Genomic DNA, 13,290 nt, shown 5'->3' on the forward strand with positions numbered 1-13,290 from the left:
ATAGTGCAGGCCATTTTACTATAGACAAAGTTAAGGTATTTCAAGAGTGGGACTTATGTCTGCAGGCAACTAACTGTATGATGTACACTAACGTTCAAAAGTTTAGGGTCACTTAGAAATGTCCTTGTTTTTGAAAGAAAAGCAAATTCTGTCCATTAAAATAACATCAAATTGATAAGAAACACAGTGTAGACTTTGTTAATGTTGTAAATTACTTTTGTCGCTGGAAACGGCAGATTTTTCATGGAATATCTACATAGCAGTACAGAGGCCCATTATCAGCAACCATCACTCCTGTGTTCCAATGGCACGTTGTGTTAGCTAATCCAAGTTTATCATTTTAAAAGGCTAATTGATCATTAGAAAACTCTTTTGCAATTATGTTAGTACAGCTGAAAACTGTTGTCCTAATTAAAGAAGCAATAAAACTGGCCTTCTTTAGACTAGTTGAGTATCTGGAGCATCAGCATCTGTGGGTTTGATTACAGGCTCAAAATGGCCAGAAACAAATAACTTTCTTCTGAAACTCATCAATCTTTTCTTGTTCTGAGAAATGAAGGACATTCCATGCGAGAAATTGCCAAGAAACTGAATATCTCATACAACGCTGTGTACTACTCCCTTCACAGAACAGCGCAAACTGGCTCTAACCAGAATAGAAAGAGGAGCGGGAGGCCCCGGTGCACAATTGAGCAAGAGGACAAGTACATTAGAATGTCTAGTTTGAGAAACGGACGCCTCACAAGTCCTCAACTGGCAACTTCATTAAATAGTACCCGCAAAACACCAGTCTCAACGTCAACAGTGAAGAGGCGACTCCTGGATGCTGGCCTTCTAGGCAGAGTTCCTCTGTCCAGTGTCTGTGTTCTTTTGCCCATCTTAATCTTTTATTTTTATTGGCCTGTCTGAGATATGGCTTTTCTTTGCAACTCTGCCTAGAAGGCCATCGTTCTGGAGTCGCCTATTCACTGTTCACGTTGAGACTGGTGTTTTGCGGGTACTATTTCATGAAGTCGCGGACTTGTGAGGCGTCTGTTTCTCAAACTAGACACTAATTATTTTAATGGACTTTTTTTTTTGCTTTTCTTTAAAAAACAAGGACATTTCTAAGTGACCCCAAACTTTTGAAAGGTAGTGTATATCAGAGTTATACAGCAAGTTCTTTTCATGATCAGTTAAAATCAATTGATCATGTCATTTCAGATACGTCAGGGTAGCCTCACAATACATCTCAATATTGGCCACCAATATTGGATATTTGAGTGATATCTAATAAAAGTGACCTATACCTGAATATACCCGAGTGGTTTAGGTTCATTTCCCATGCTTTGTGGGCTCTGCCTGTCAAGCGTCAGAAGGGTACATTTGCTGATGTACTGTTAGCTGATAATGTTTACTTTACAAGCTACCGGTAGAAACTTTGTACAGTTGGCTAAACATAGTGATAAGTACACCTAATGTACTTTTATCTCCCACCAACGTAGGCATACCTAGCGAAATTAGCTAACATTATCCCATTTCAACAATGTTTTTAACAGTATTTAATCATGATTGCCGCTGACAGACATGATAGGATGCATTGACTGATGGACCACTTCAAATTGGCTAACTAGCTAATTACAGACCATATCATGGCTAGCTGACATGCTAACTTTCAGGGAATAAACTAGATGGCTTGATTTGCTTGCCATCTATAGTGGTGACGACAGTAGTCCACAGACAACTTTACCAGGACGAGGACTTGCCGTAGTCAAGCTCTTTCCAAAAGCCTCATCTCTGATAAAGCAAGCTAATTCCAAATGGATAGGCAACCCTAACGTATCTGAAAATACATGATCAATTGATGTTTAGTGATCATGAAACGCATGCAGTTACTTGCTGTATAACTCTGATAGAGATACATGTGGAATAATCTGAACTGTGTAGTTCTGACTGTGATGATATTAAAACCAAATAGTTCTAACATCTATTTACCAATCTCTTGAAAACGGCAGATATTTGTTAAATCGAACGCTCTGCACCGTATTGTGACTTTTTGTTGATCATGACTTATACTATTACAAAGACTATGAACATCATGTTATTCACATTAAGAATTTTGGGATGAATTAAGTATTTACCTCTTCCTCTGTGAGAAGGTACTCAGGCGGAGGGTTGTAGGACTCCTCGTGTCCGGGCAGCCTCATCTTGGGGGCGGGGACGTGCATCTTGTGGCGCCCCAGGATGGCGTTGGGGTCCTCCTTGGCCCACAGGTCGTAGTACTGAGGGGTGCGCTCTTTGGGCTTACGGGGCTTGATCCAACCCATCTTTATGGCATGGACCAGCTTCGAAACCTGGGAGAGAGAGAAACAGGCCAACAGTAGTGGTGAAACTTAAGTGTGTGTGTGTGTTTGCGTAAACACATGTCTAAAACGAACGTACAAAAATTCAATCAAACAGTATTAAAATGGGGGAGAATTTGCTCTGCTTCGTAAAATCTAAAAGACTAACTTGATTAATGAGTGGAATAGAACCAAACCGACATTAATAAAAAGTATTGCTGGGCTAATAAAGCTACGGTTTCTATCTTTTTATTGTTGAGGGTTTGGGGGGGTCTCTAACGTCTCGAAGCCTCCAATTTCAGAACCCCCATTATAACACAATTTCACCTCCGCTTCCACTTGAAAAACTATGCGGCGATCATTACATTCTAACGCCACACATGTGTGAGCAGTTAGGATTCAAACTGGTGGTAACGCCTGCTATATATTTATTGTAAATATATATTAACAGCATAAAACATGAAGCTGTTGAGTGAGCAGAGAGGAACAGAGAGGTATTTAGAATGGGGAGAGAGAGAGCGGGAGAAAAAGAGAGTTTGAGAGAGAAAAAGCGTTTGAGAGAGAGGTAGACAGAGAGAGTAAGAAAGAGAGTTTGAAAGAGGTAGACAGAGACAGTGTGTAAGAAAGAAAGACACCTACCTTCTCCTTCTCTATGAGTGAGGGGATGAAGCTCCGTTTGTCCTGGGGCCTGTTAGTCACCGGATGAATCATGACCTCGTTCGTGAAGAAGTCCACTGACGACTAAAAGATAAACACAGCGTTTATGAGAGAGAAAAAGAGATCGTTTATTGGTCGCGTACACAGTTTGCAGATGTTATCGCAGGTGCAGCGAAACACTTATGTTATTTAGCGCCAACAGTGCAGTAATATCTAGCAATACAAAACAAGACACACAATAATAAATAAAAAAATATCAGAATATGCTAAATACATTTGGAACACAGCCTGAAGTCTGAAGTAAACAAGGTCTGCTAGGATTGAAGACAGACCCTTGTGAAACAAATGTCTGGGAACCCATAGTTTAATAGACAGCCCAATTACTGTGGACTGGAATCATTGGACCACCAAAGTCCAAGACAGGTAGCTGATGACGACATTACAGAGTTAGCCTGCTATTTTCTTATTTTACAGTCCTCGTGTTAAAAGTTTAAAAACACTTGTTTTTGCCCCTGACAAATGAGTTAATATGATTCTGTAATAGCTCCGGCATTAACGAGATTCCATGATAGCCATGACACCATCTAGATTCTAGACACTACAGCAGTGGCTTCTTAATTCAACACTATTCATTTAAAACCTCTCCCGCAAACCCTGTTAACTGCAGCACTGGAGAACTCACTCCTCTCCAGACGTGGGTTCAACTACTATATGAAATCTGGCAAATACTTTGAGCGTTTGCTCCCGTCTGCCTGCAGTGCCAGTTGGGCGGGGTTTGCAATTGTTGGACATTTCTATTGGTTCCATTGCAACACGCAACTCAATCAAATCACAGCTAAAGTATCTGAAATGATTTCTGATTGTATTTGAACCCAGGTCTGCTTTCGGCTGACTTGTTCTAAGTGACGAGGAGTGGAGTGCAGACGAGGTTTGGGTTATGTGGAGAACATAAGTGGATGGGCTAATGAACTGAGGTCTAGTTTGCTCTAATGGCTGCTATGCTTTAGCCATTATCTGCTCAGTCATTTAACAAAACAGAGCAGCCAGCCGTCAACACAGTGAAAACTGGGTCGTATTCACTAGGCACCAAAAAAAAAAAAAAAAAATATGGACTGAAACAGAGAGGGAGTAGCAGAATTGGTCCAATAAGAAACACTTGTTTACTTTTCTGTAAAAAAATGTGTTGCTACGTTTGGCCCTAATGAATAGGACCCTGATACAGGCAGTGAGAGGGCAGTCATAAAGGTCTTTACCTCGTACTCGTTGAAGTTGACGTCGCCAAATTGACCCTTCTGGAGGCGGTGTACCAGGTCCACCTGCTCGTCTGTCAGACGAATGTCTGAGGCTGTCGTCTTGTCATGAACCGTACGCCTGGTGGAGGGGGAGATGGAGGGAGAGACCAGATGTGAAAACAGGTTCACAGATACTCTTCTCCCAGAACAAAAGCACAGAAAAAAGAGCGAGCGTGCGTTAGAGAGAGGGTGTTGGAGAGAGAGAGCTAATCTGCTCCTTGTCATCTCACCAGTAGTCTGGGTTCTCCATCTTGTCCAGGAACTCATCCAGCTCGTCTTTGCTTCTGATGGGCTTAAAGATCTTCTTCCCGTCCAGGTTATACCCGATGTGAGGGTAGTCCTGGTACCACTCCATGGGAACGTTGCCCACCGTGTTACGAATGTCCTAGGACAGAAAAGAGGGAGGAAGAGAAAGACATGTTCAATAACCTTGTTTAACAACACTTGAGGACAAGGTGTTTGTCTTCCCATTAGATTGCTTGCTCAGGGCTGTTACAGTCCTTCATATCACTTTAATTGTTGTTTTTTTTTTTTTACTCTGGGCGAGTGGAATAAATAGCGGATTATAATGCTATGGGAGTAGAGTACAGTTTTTCTGGCCTGGAAACACTCTCACCCTCATCATACTTGTCCCATTTTCCTCCCTTTATGAATACCTTTGGCTGGATGAGGCCTTGGGGGGGGGGTAAGGTGGGTTACAGGTGCAGGCCTGGCCTGGTAAAAATACCTCAGCTCATTCTACATCCCGTTCTCATTCACAAACTGGCGGTAGGACTACAAACCTGTTCTTAGACGATAGGACTTATTAAACCAAATGGGTACAGTCTGAAAAAAATAAATGTCTTTGTCTGAGAAATAATACACACACACCGACTCACATGGGTGGGTGCGTACACACACACACACACACACACACACACACACACACACACACACACACACACACACACACACACACACACACACACACACACACACACACACACACACACACACACACACACACACACACACACACACACACACACACACACGACAGCTGAAAGCTCTCAGAAGTAGTGAGCCACTTTAAAGTGGGGCCTGCACCTGTGAGTGATTTCAATAAAAACACCCTTACCAGATCCAATTAGGAGGGAGTGGGCAGCCGTGTCACGCTTTTTCTCACAGCCACAGCCAGCTGGGTAGACCCCTCCCACACACACAGTGCCCATCCTCAAAGCCCCCACTCATTACACACACACTGAATGGGCATTGGCCCTGCTCTATAGAACTACCTCTGAGTGAGGTGGAGGAGGTGGTGTCTGTTGTGTGATAAGAGTCATGCCAACATCAGCCTATTCCAGACTGTGAATAAGCACGGACACTTCAATTGTGCTAGCAGTATCTCCTCTTTGCAAGTTAGTGGATTTGTTGGCCCACAGTGTTGAAGTTCATGCAAGTATTACTGCAGATAACCAAGGGAGCCAGAAGAACAGAAACAGGAGAAAAACTAATGTGACATTTCCTTGTCTGGGAACACATTATCTAACAGGCTGGTTGTTAATGGGGGACCTCTATAAAGGTCACCCTCGCTGGTTGTTTGCTGAGACCAAATCTCTAGTGAGCTATCAGCCTATGGAGACAACTACATGCTACTCAAGAACAAAACATGTAGGCAGTGATATAGCCGGCAGATTGTCAATGGTTCCGTACAGTGGTTTGCTAACCCTACGCCTAACCTTAGCCCTTGACGTAACCTTTAACCTAACCTACTATCCCCAACCCTACCCTTAACCAGGCCGTTCCATCTCTAGGCATAACCTTACCTTTAGATCTGCCGGTCCAATAACCACATCCAAAGACGTATGCAGCTAACTGCATCTCTCGCATTGATGTGCCTGGTCTGCACATTAATTCGGCCTATTCTATGGCAAGACAAAGCACCTGAACTTGGACCTGCAGTACACTCACAACAAGCTACACTGCACTAGACCCAGGCCCTTCACAACAAGCTACACTGTACTAGACTCAGGCCCTTCACAACAAGCTACACTGCACTAGACCCAGGCCCTTCACAACAAGCTACACTGCACTAGACCCAGGCCCTTCACAACAAGCTACACTGCACTAGACCCAGGCCCTTCACAACAAGCTACACTGCACTAGACCCAGGCCCTTCACAACAAGCTACACTGCACTAGACCCAGGCCCTTCACAACAAGCTACACTGCACTAGACCCAGGCCCTTCACAACAAGCTACACTGCACTAGACCCAGGCCCTTCACAACAAGCTACACTGCACTAGACCCAGGCTCTTCACAACAAGCTACACTGTACTAGACTCAGGCCCTTCACAACAAGCTACACTGCACTAGACCCAGGCTCTTCACAACAAGCTACACTGTACTAGACCCAGGCCCTTCACAACAAGCTACACTGTACTAGACCCAGGCCCTTCACAACAAGCTACACTGTACTAGACCCAGGCCCTTCACAACAAGCTACACTGTACTAGACCCAGGCCCTTCACAACAAGCTACACTGTACTAGACCCAGGCCCTTCACAACAAGCTACACTGTACTAGACCCAGGCCCTTCACAACAAGCTACACTGTACTAGACCCAGGCCCTTCACAACAAGCTACACTGTACTAGACCCAGGCCCTTCACTTAAAGCTACAGTAAACTACTAAACAGAGGAGAAGCACTCAGAAGAGAAGGACCAGCCAGCCCCCCACCAGGACAGCCTTGTGTTGCTCAGCCTGGGTGATGACACCCACCTGGCCTGATGGCCAGCCCCAGCCCCCCTGGCCTGCCTCTCACACCACTGCCTTTCTGCTTCACTGGGGCCTGGAGAACTGGAGGAGAGAGAGCGGAACAGGGCCAACGACAGACAAATGTTCCATTTCACGAGCTCCAGAATCACACAGACGACTTCTGGGCAAGCGATAGTTTCGGTCCACAGGATCGAGTTTCACCGGAGAGTGGGCTCTCACCTCCTTCCAATGCGCCGAGGGAGGAAGCGAGCGAAGCAAATGAGATTCAACGAGATGGGTTAGAATAGTGATTTATGGATTATTGTTCCGATGTGTCGGCAGAATGTTGACTCCTGTTTTCTTAATCTGAACTTTCCAACGCAACCGTTGATTTTTTTTACTACGGTAAGGATGACTCCAATACACACAAGAATTGTATAACAGAAACTAGCAGGCCCATATGACAACCCAATAGGATTCAGCCCGAAATAATACATTTCAAATAGACTAAGAACAATAGCGTCGAATCCCAGAGTTGACAAGAGCCAGCGGGAGTTAAAGCCAATTTATGGTTGATCCGAAAATGTGGTCGGAGACTCCGTATGGAGGGTGTGACGCAATTGCGGAGCCTCTGGAGGATTGTGGAGGCCGTATTGACCTCCGTACCACATCGCCGTGCGCTTCTCAAATTTTGTAACAACGCGGAGGGCTCTGCATAGCTCCGCATTGACATGATTGGTTGATGGTAGGTGGGGTGGGAGGTCCTGTATAAACACAAAGTCACTTCCTTGACAACAGCTCTGCTCAAGAACTCTGCGCTGCTCGCGAAGTGCAAGAAGTATGAATGCCCTGACATTTACTTTCACCAGAAATGCTGCACGGCCAAAAACAGAAGAACAAAGACTGCTTACTCATACTCTACCATCACACAGTCATGATGCCAAGACCACTCTGTCCATTCATCATAGCCCATTCATCCTGAATGGGAAGGAGAACGTACAGTAGGGCTATTCTTATATTGACCCGGAGTGTATTAGCTGGCTTTACCCAATGTTTTTTCAGCACTTACAAAAGACTGCTTGTTGTCGCCTGGCTGGCTGCTGTTAAGCTGGGATGTCAGGACTGAGTGTCAGGCTGTGACTGCAGGGAGTGACTGCTGGACTGGTCAATGCTGTGGGCCCGAGAGGGCTGCGACTGTCTAGTCCAACACACTCATAACTGGACAGTGTGTGTGTGTGTGTGTGTGTGTGTGTGTGTGTGTGTGTGTGTGTGTGTGTGTCTCGTCTGTATGTGCACGCGTATGTTTGCGTGTGTCTCGACCGGGACAGCACAGATAGAGACACACAAGACTTGACTCCATACAGAGAGAGTAGAGACTGCAGTGCACCACCTGCTTTCAATCGGCCAGCCAAACACTGGGCTTTATTAAGTGTCAGTCAGCCAGGCTGGGTTCTGTCAGGGTGAGGAGACTTCCATGGAAAATGTCATTAGATTGGATAGAGAGGCCTGCTTTGAATGGACCTCAATGCACAAAATGGTGCTTTGGTGGAGGGACAGAGTGGGAAGGGAGGGAAGGGAGTAGAGGACCAGGGCCTGTATTTATAAAGCCTCTCACAGTAGGAGTGCTGATATAGGATCAGGTCCCCCTCCTGTCCAAGTAACCATGTTCAACCGTATTCATCCCAGATCAACAGGTTCGGCTGAGGGTGTTATCCAGTACAGATGGAGGTTTAAATGGAGGGTGTTGGTGGTCTAATATTTATTAAAACTTTGCCACTCTCAGGTAGGTTCTTTCTTTACAATGTTTCAGCTAGTGTGTCCCAGCCAGCACACCCAATCCAGTGTCTTAACGAGATGACAACATCAAACAGACACCACTTCGTTCTCATAGATCTTACAGCGGGCAGAGTGCAACATGACACCTCTCCTTTTCAGCAGGACCCACTCTTAAAAAAGCCCTCTCTGACCCCCTTCACTCCCAGTGTGTGTGTGTGACCCCCTCCCTCCTCAACACTGGGGCCACACCGTGGGTCTAACTGGCTGGCCATTGAGTAACACTACACTGTGATAAGTCAACCAGCCTGATCACGGTACAGTCCTGTCATCACTATTATCAAGTCATCTATCATTTGAGAATTGAGCATGCTTAGCCACCTCTTTCTCTTAAAGTGTAAGGAAATCACTTCTCACAGGCCTATGGGGAAAGACAACATGAGGACGGGTGATGACACCATGAAATTAGATAGGACCAATGGGCCGATCATAACTGAATCATGACTTCTATGGTACTTGGTTCAGCTCCCAGTAAGTATTTAGAGTGCTTGAAAACCAGACAAAATTATGCACCAAATAAATCTGCTACGCCAATTGTTTTCAATGAGAACAATACGTTTGAAGAATGCAGAACTGCCATGCATCCGTGTTGTATGGCATTTGGTTTGGAACCGGCCTCAGGAGTGGAAGGAAAACCATGGCAAACACATGCCAATGGGACAGCAGGTCCAATTAGAATAGCATTCTAGGCTTGCCTTCATCCACACCTCTGATTATGCCAACCAGGATGCACGTTCGCCAGGGCGCGTAGCTGGCATGAGGTGGCGCTCAGCCTGCCATAGACAGGCCAACCAACTCTACCAGGTCCCAAAACTTCAGAACTCTCAACTAAAACGATCAATAACACTGAGGGAGGGAGGGAAAACAATAAAATGAGTAATTAACTACAATGACCATACTCCATTGCGCCGGTTCTTTCCGGCTCGGACAGAGATGTTTTTATTTCACCAGGTAGGCCAGTTGAGAACAAGTTCTCATTTACAACTGCGACCTGGCCAAGTTAAAGCAAAGCAGTGCGACAAAAACAACAGAGTTACACAAACAAACATACAGTCAATAACATAATAGAAAAATCTATGTACAGTGTGTGCAAATGTAGAAGAGTAGGGAGGTCGGCAATAAATAGGCCATAGAGGTGAAATAATTACAATTTAGCATTAACACTGGAGTGATAGATGAGCAAGTAGAAATACTGGTGTGCAAAACAGCAGAAAAGTAAATTAAAACAATATGGGGATGAGGTAGTTGGGTGTGCTATTTACAGATGGGCTATGTACAGGTACAGTGATCGGTACACTGCTCTGACAGCTGATGCTTAAAGTTAGAGGGGGAGATATAAGAGTCCAGCTTCAGTGATTTTTGCAATTCGTTCCAGTCACTGGCAGCAGAGAACTGGAAGGAAAGGCGGCAAAAGGAAGTGTTGGCTTTGGGGATGACCAATGAAATATACCTGCTGGAGCGCGTGCTACGGGTGGGTGTTGCTATGGTGACTAGTGAGCTGAGATAAGTCGGGGAATTACCTAGCAAAGACTTATAGATGACCTGGAGCCAGTGAGTTTGGTGACAAATATGTAGTGAGGGCCAGTCAACGAGAGCATACAGGTTGCAGTGGTGGGTAGTATATGGGGCTTTGGTGACAAAACAGATGGCACAGTAATAGACTACATCCAGTTTTCTGAGTAGAGTGTTGGAGGCTATTTTGTAAATTATATCGCTGAAGTCAAGGATCGGTAGGATAGTCAGTTTTACGATGGTATGTTTGGCAGCATGAGTGAAGGAGGCTTTGTTGCAAAATAGGAAGCAGATTCTAGATTTAATTTTAGATTGGAGATGTGAGTCTGGAAGGAGAATTTACCCAGACACCTAGGTATTTGTAGTTGTCCACATATTCTAGGTAAGAACCGTCCAGAGTAGTGATGCTAGTTGGGCGGGAGGGTGCGGGCAGCAATCGGTTGAAGAGCATGCACTGGGAGGAGGTGCTCTTATTCCCCATGGACTTTAGTGTCCCAAAACTTTTTGGAATTAGTGCTACAGGAAGCAAATTTCTCTTTGAAAAAGCTAGCCTTAGCTTTCCTAACTGACTGAGTATATTGGTTCCTGACTTTTCTGAAAAGTTGCATATCGCTGGGGCTATTCGATGCTAATGCAGAACGCCACAGAATGTTTTTGTGCTGGTCAAGGGCAGTCAAGGGCTATATCTGTTCTTAGTTCTAAATTATTATTATATTTTTTTTTTTTGAATGGGCCATGTTTATTTAACCTCTCTTGGGTAGAAGGCAGTATTTTCACATCCGGATGAAAAGCGTGCCCAAAGTAAACTGCCTGTTACGCAGGCCCAGAAGCTAGGATATGCATATAATTGGTGGATTTTGATAGAAAAGACTCTAACGTTTCTAAAACTGTTAAAATTATGTCTGTGAGTATAACAAAACTGATATGGCAGGCGAAACCCCGAGGACAAACCACCCCCCCCCCCCAAAAAAAAAATCAGCCTACCAATGTTTTCAATGGCTGTCACTTTTATTATAAGGCGAAATCCTCCCAGAATGCTGTTCCTAGGGCTCCCACTAGATGTCAACAGTCTTTAGAAAGAGTTTCAGGCTGGTTTTTGGAAGAATGAGCCAGAAATTGTAGTTTTTCTAGGTGGCTCCCATTTTGGCTGTAGTGTTTCCAAGCGTGTGGAAGAGAGCGCGTTCTTTGGTATTTTTCTCCGGTAAAGATAATAACGATTCTCCGTCTTAAATTGTATCATTTATTTACATATTAGGGTACCTAAGGTTTGATTATAAACGTTGTTTGACTTGTTTGGAAAAGTTTATTAGTAACGTTTGGGATTAATTTTGTATGCATTTTGATGGAGGGAAACTGGGTGGATTATAGACTGAAGCGCGCCAGCTAAACTGAGTTTTTATGGATATAAAGAAGGACATTATTGAACAAAAGGACCATTTGTGATGTAACTGGGACCTTTTGGAGTGCCAACAGAAGAAGATCAAAGGCACTTATTATATCACTTTATTATATCGGTTGAAATATGTTTTCATGCTTTTGTATGAGGGGCGTTGTCCTCAGATAATCGCATTGTGTGCTTTCGCCGTAAAGCCTTTTTGAACTCTGACACAGCGGCTGGATTAACAAGAAGTTAAGCTTTATTTTGATGTATTACACTTGTGATTTTATTAAAGTTAAATATTTATAATTCTGTAGTTTGAATTTCGCGCTCTGCAATTTCACCGGATGTTGGCCAGGTGGGACGCTACCGTCCCACCATAAGAAGTTAAGATGGCGAAGAAGGCACTTTAAAAGAGCAACCAGGCATCCTCTACTGACAGGATGAGGTCAATATCCTTCCAGGATACCCGGGCCAGAAAGGACTGCTCGCTGAAGTGTTTTAGGGAGCGTTTGACAGTGATGACGGGTGGTCGTTTGACCACAGACCCATTACGCATGCAGGCAATGAGGCAGTGATTGCTGAGATCCTGGTTGAAGACAGCAGAGGTGTATTTAGAGGGCAAGTTGGTCAGGATGAAATCTAAGAGGGTGCCCATGGTTACAGATTTAGGGTTGTACCTGGTGGGTTCATTGATCACATGTGTGAGATTGAGGGAATCTAGCTGAGATTGTAGGACAGCAGGGGTGTTAAGCATGTCCCAGTTTAGGTCACCTAACAGTACAAACTCTGAGGATAGATGGTGGGCAATCAATTCACATATGGTGTCCAGGGCACAGCTGGGGGTTGAAAGGGGTCTATAACAAGCGGCAACGGTGAGAGACATGTTTCTGGAAAAGTGGATTTTTAAAAGTAGAAGCTCGAATTGTTTGGCTATCTCTGCAGTAGATTCGAAATCCGCCCCCTTTGGCAGTTGTATCTTGTCGGAAAATGTTATAGTTAGGGATGGAAACATCAGGATTTTTGGTGGCCTTCCTAAGCCAGGATTCAGACACGGCTAGGACATCCGGGTTGGCGGAGTGTGCTAAAGCAGTGAATAAAAACAAACTTAGGGAGGAGGCTTCTAATGTTAACATGCATGAAACCAAGGCTTTTACGGTTACAGAAGTCAACAAATGAGAGCGCCTGGGGAATGGGAGTGCTGCTAGGGGCTGCAGGGCCTGGGTTAACCTCTACATCACCAGAGGTACAGAGGAGGAGTAGGATAAGGGTACGGCTAAAGGCTATAAGAACTGGTCGTCTAGTGTGTTCGGAACAGAGTAAAAGGAGCAGATTTCTGGACGCGGAAGAATAGATTCAAGGCGTAATGTACAGACATGGGTATGGTAGGATGTGAGTACAGTGGAGGTAACCTAGGCATTGAGTGACGATGAGAGAGGTTTTGTCTCTAGAGGCACGATTTAAGCCAGGTGAGGTCACCGCATGTGTGGGCGAGTGGAACAAAAGGGCGAGCTAAAGGCATATTGAGCAGAGCTGGAGGCTCTACAGTGAAATAAGACAA

At 44.7% G+C, this 13,290-nt stretch overlaps 1 protein-coding gene across 2 annotated transcripts in view; it reads right to left on the reverse strand.

Moving 5' to 3' along the window:
- The window catches only part of LOC120027223 (ribosome biogenesis protein bop1-like), a 144,852-nt gene that overhangs the window by 40,858 nt on the left and 90,704 nt on the right, over positions 1-13,290 (reverse strand). For both annotated transcript variants that reach the window (XM_038972118.1, XM_038972117.1), the window contains exons 4-7: positions 4,501-4,655; positions 4,232-4,349; positions 2,961-3,062; positions 2,121-2,333 (exon numbers count right to left, since the gene is read on the reverse strand). In XM_038972118.1, coding sequence (XP_038828046.1) covers positions 2,121-2,333; positions 2,961-3,062; positions 4,232-4,349; positions 4,501-4,655 — 588 coding nt within the window. The remainder of the gene's footprint in view (positions 1-2,120; positions 2,334-2,960; positions 3,063-4,231; positions 4,350-4,500; positions 4,656-13,290) is intronic.

Source organism: Salvelinus namaycush, chromosome 32 (genome assembly GCF_016432855.1).
Source record: "Salvelinus namaycush isolate Seneca chromosome 32, SaNama_1.0, whole genome shotgun sequence".
NCBI lineage: Eukaryota > Metazoa > Chordata > Actinopteri > Salmoniformes > Salmonidae > Salvelinus > Salvelinus namaycush.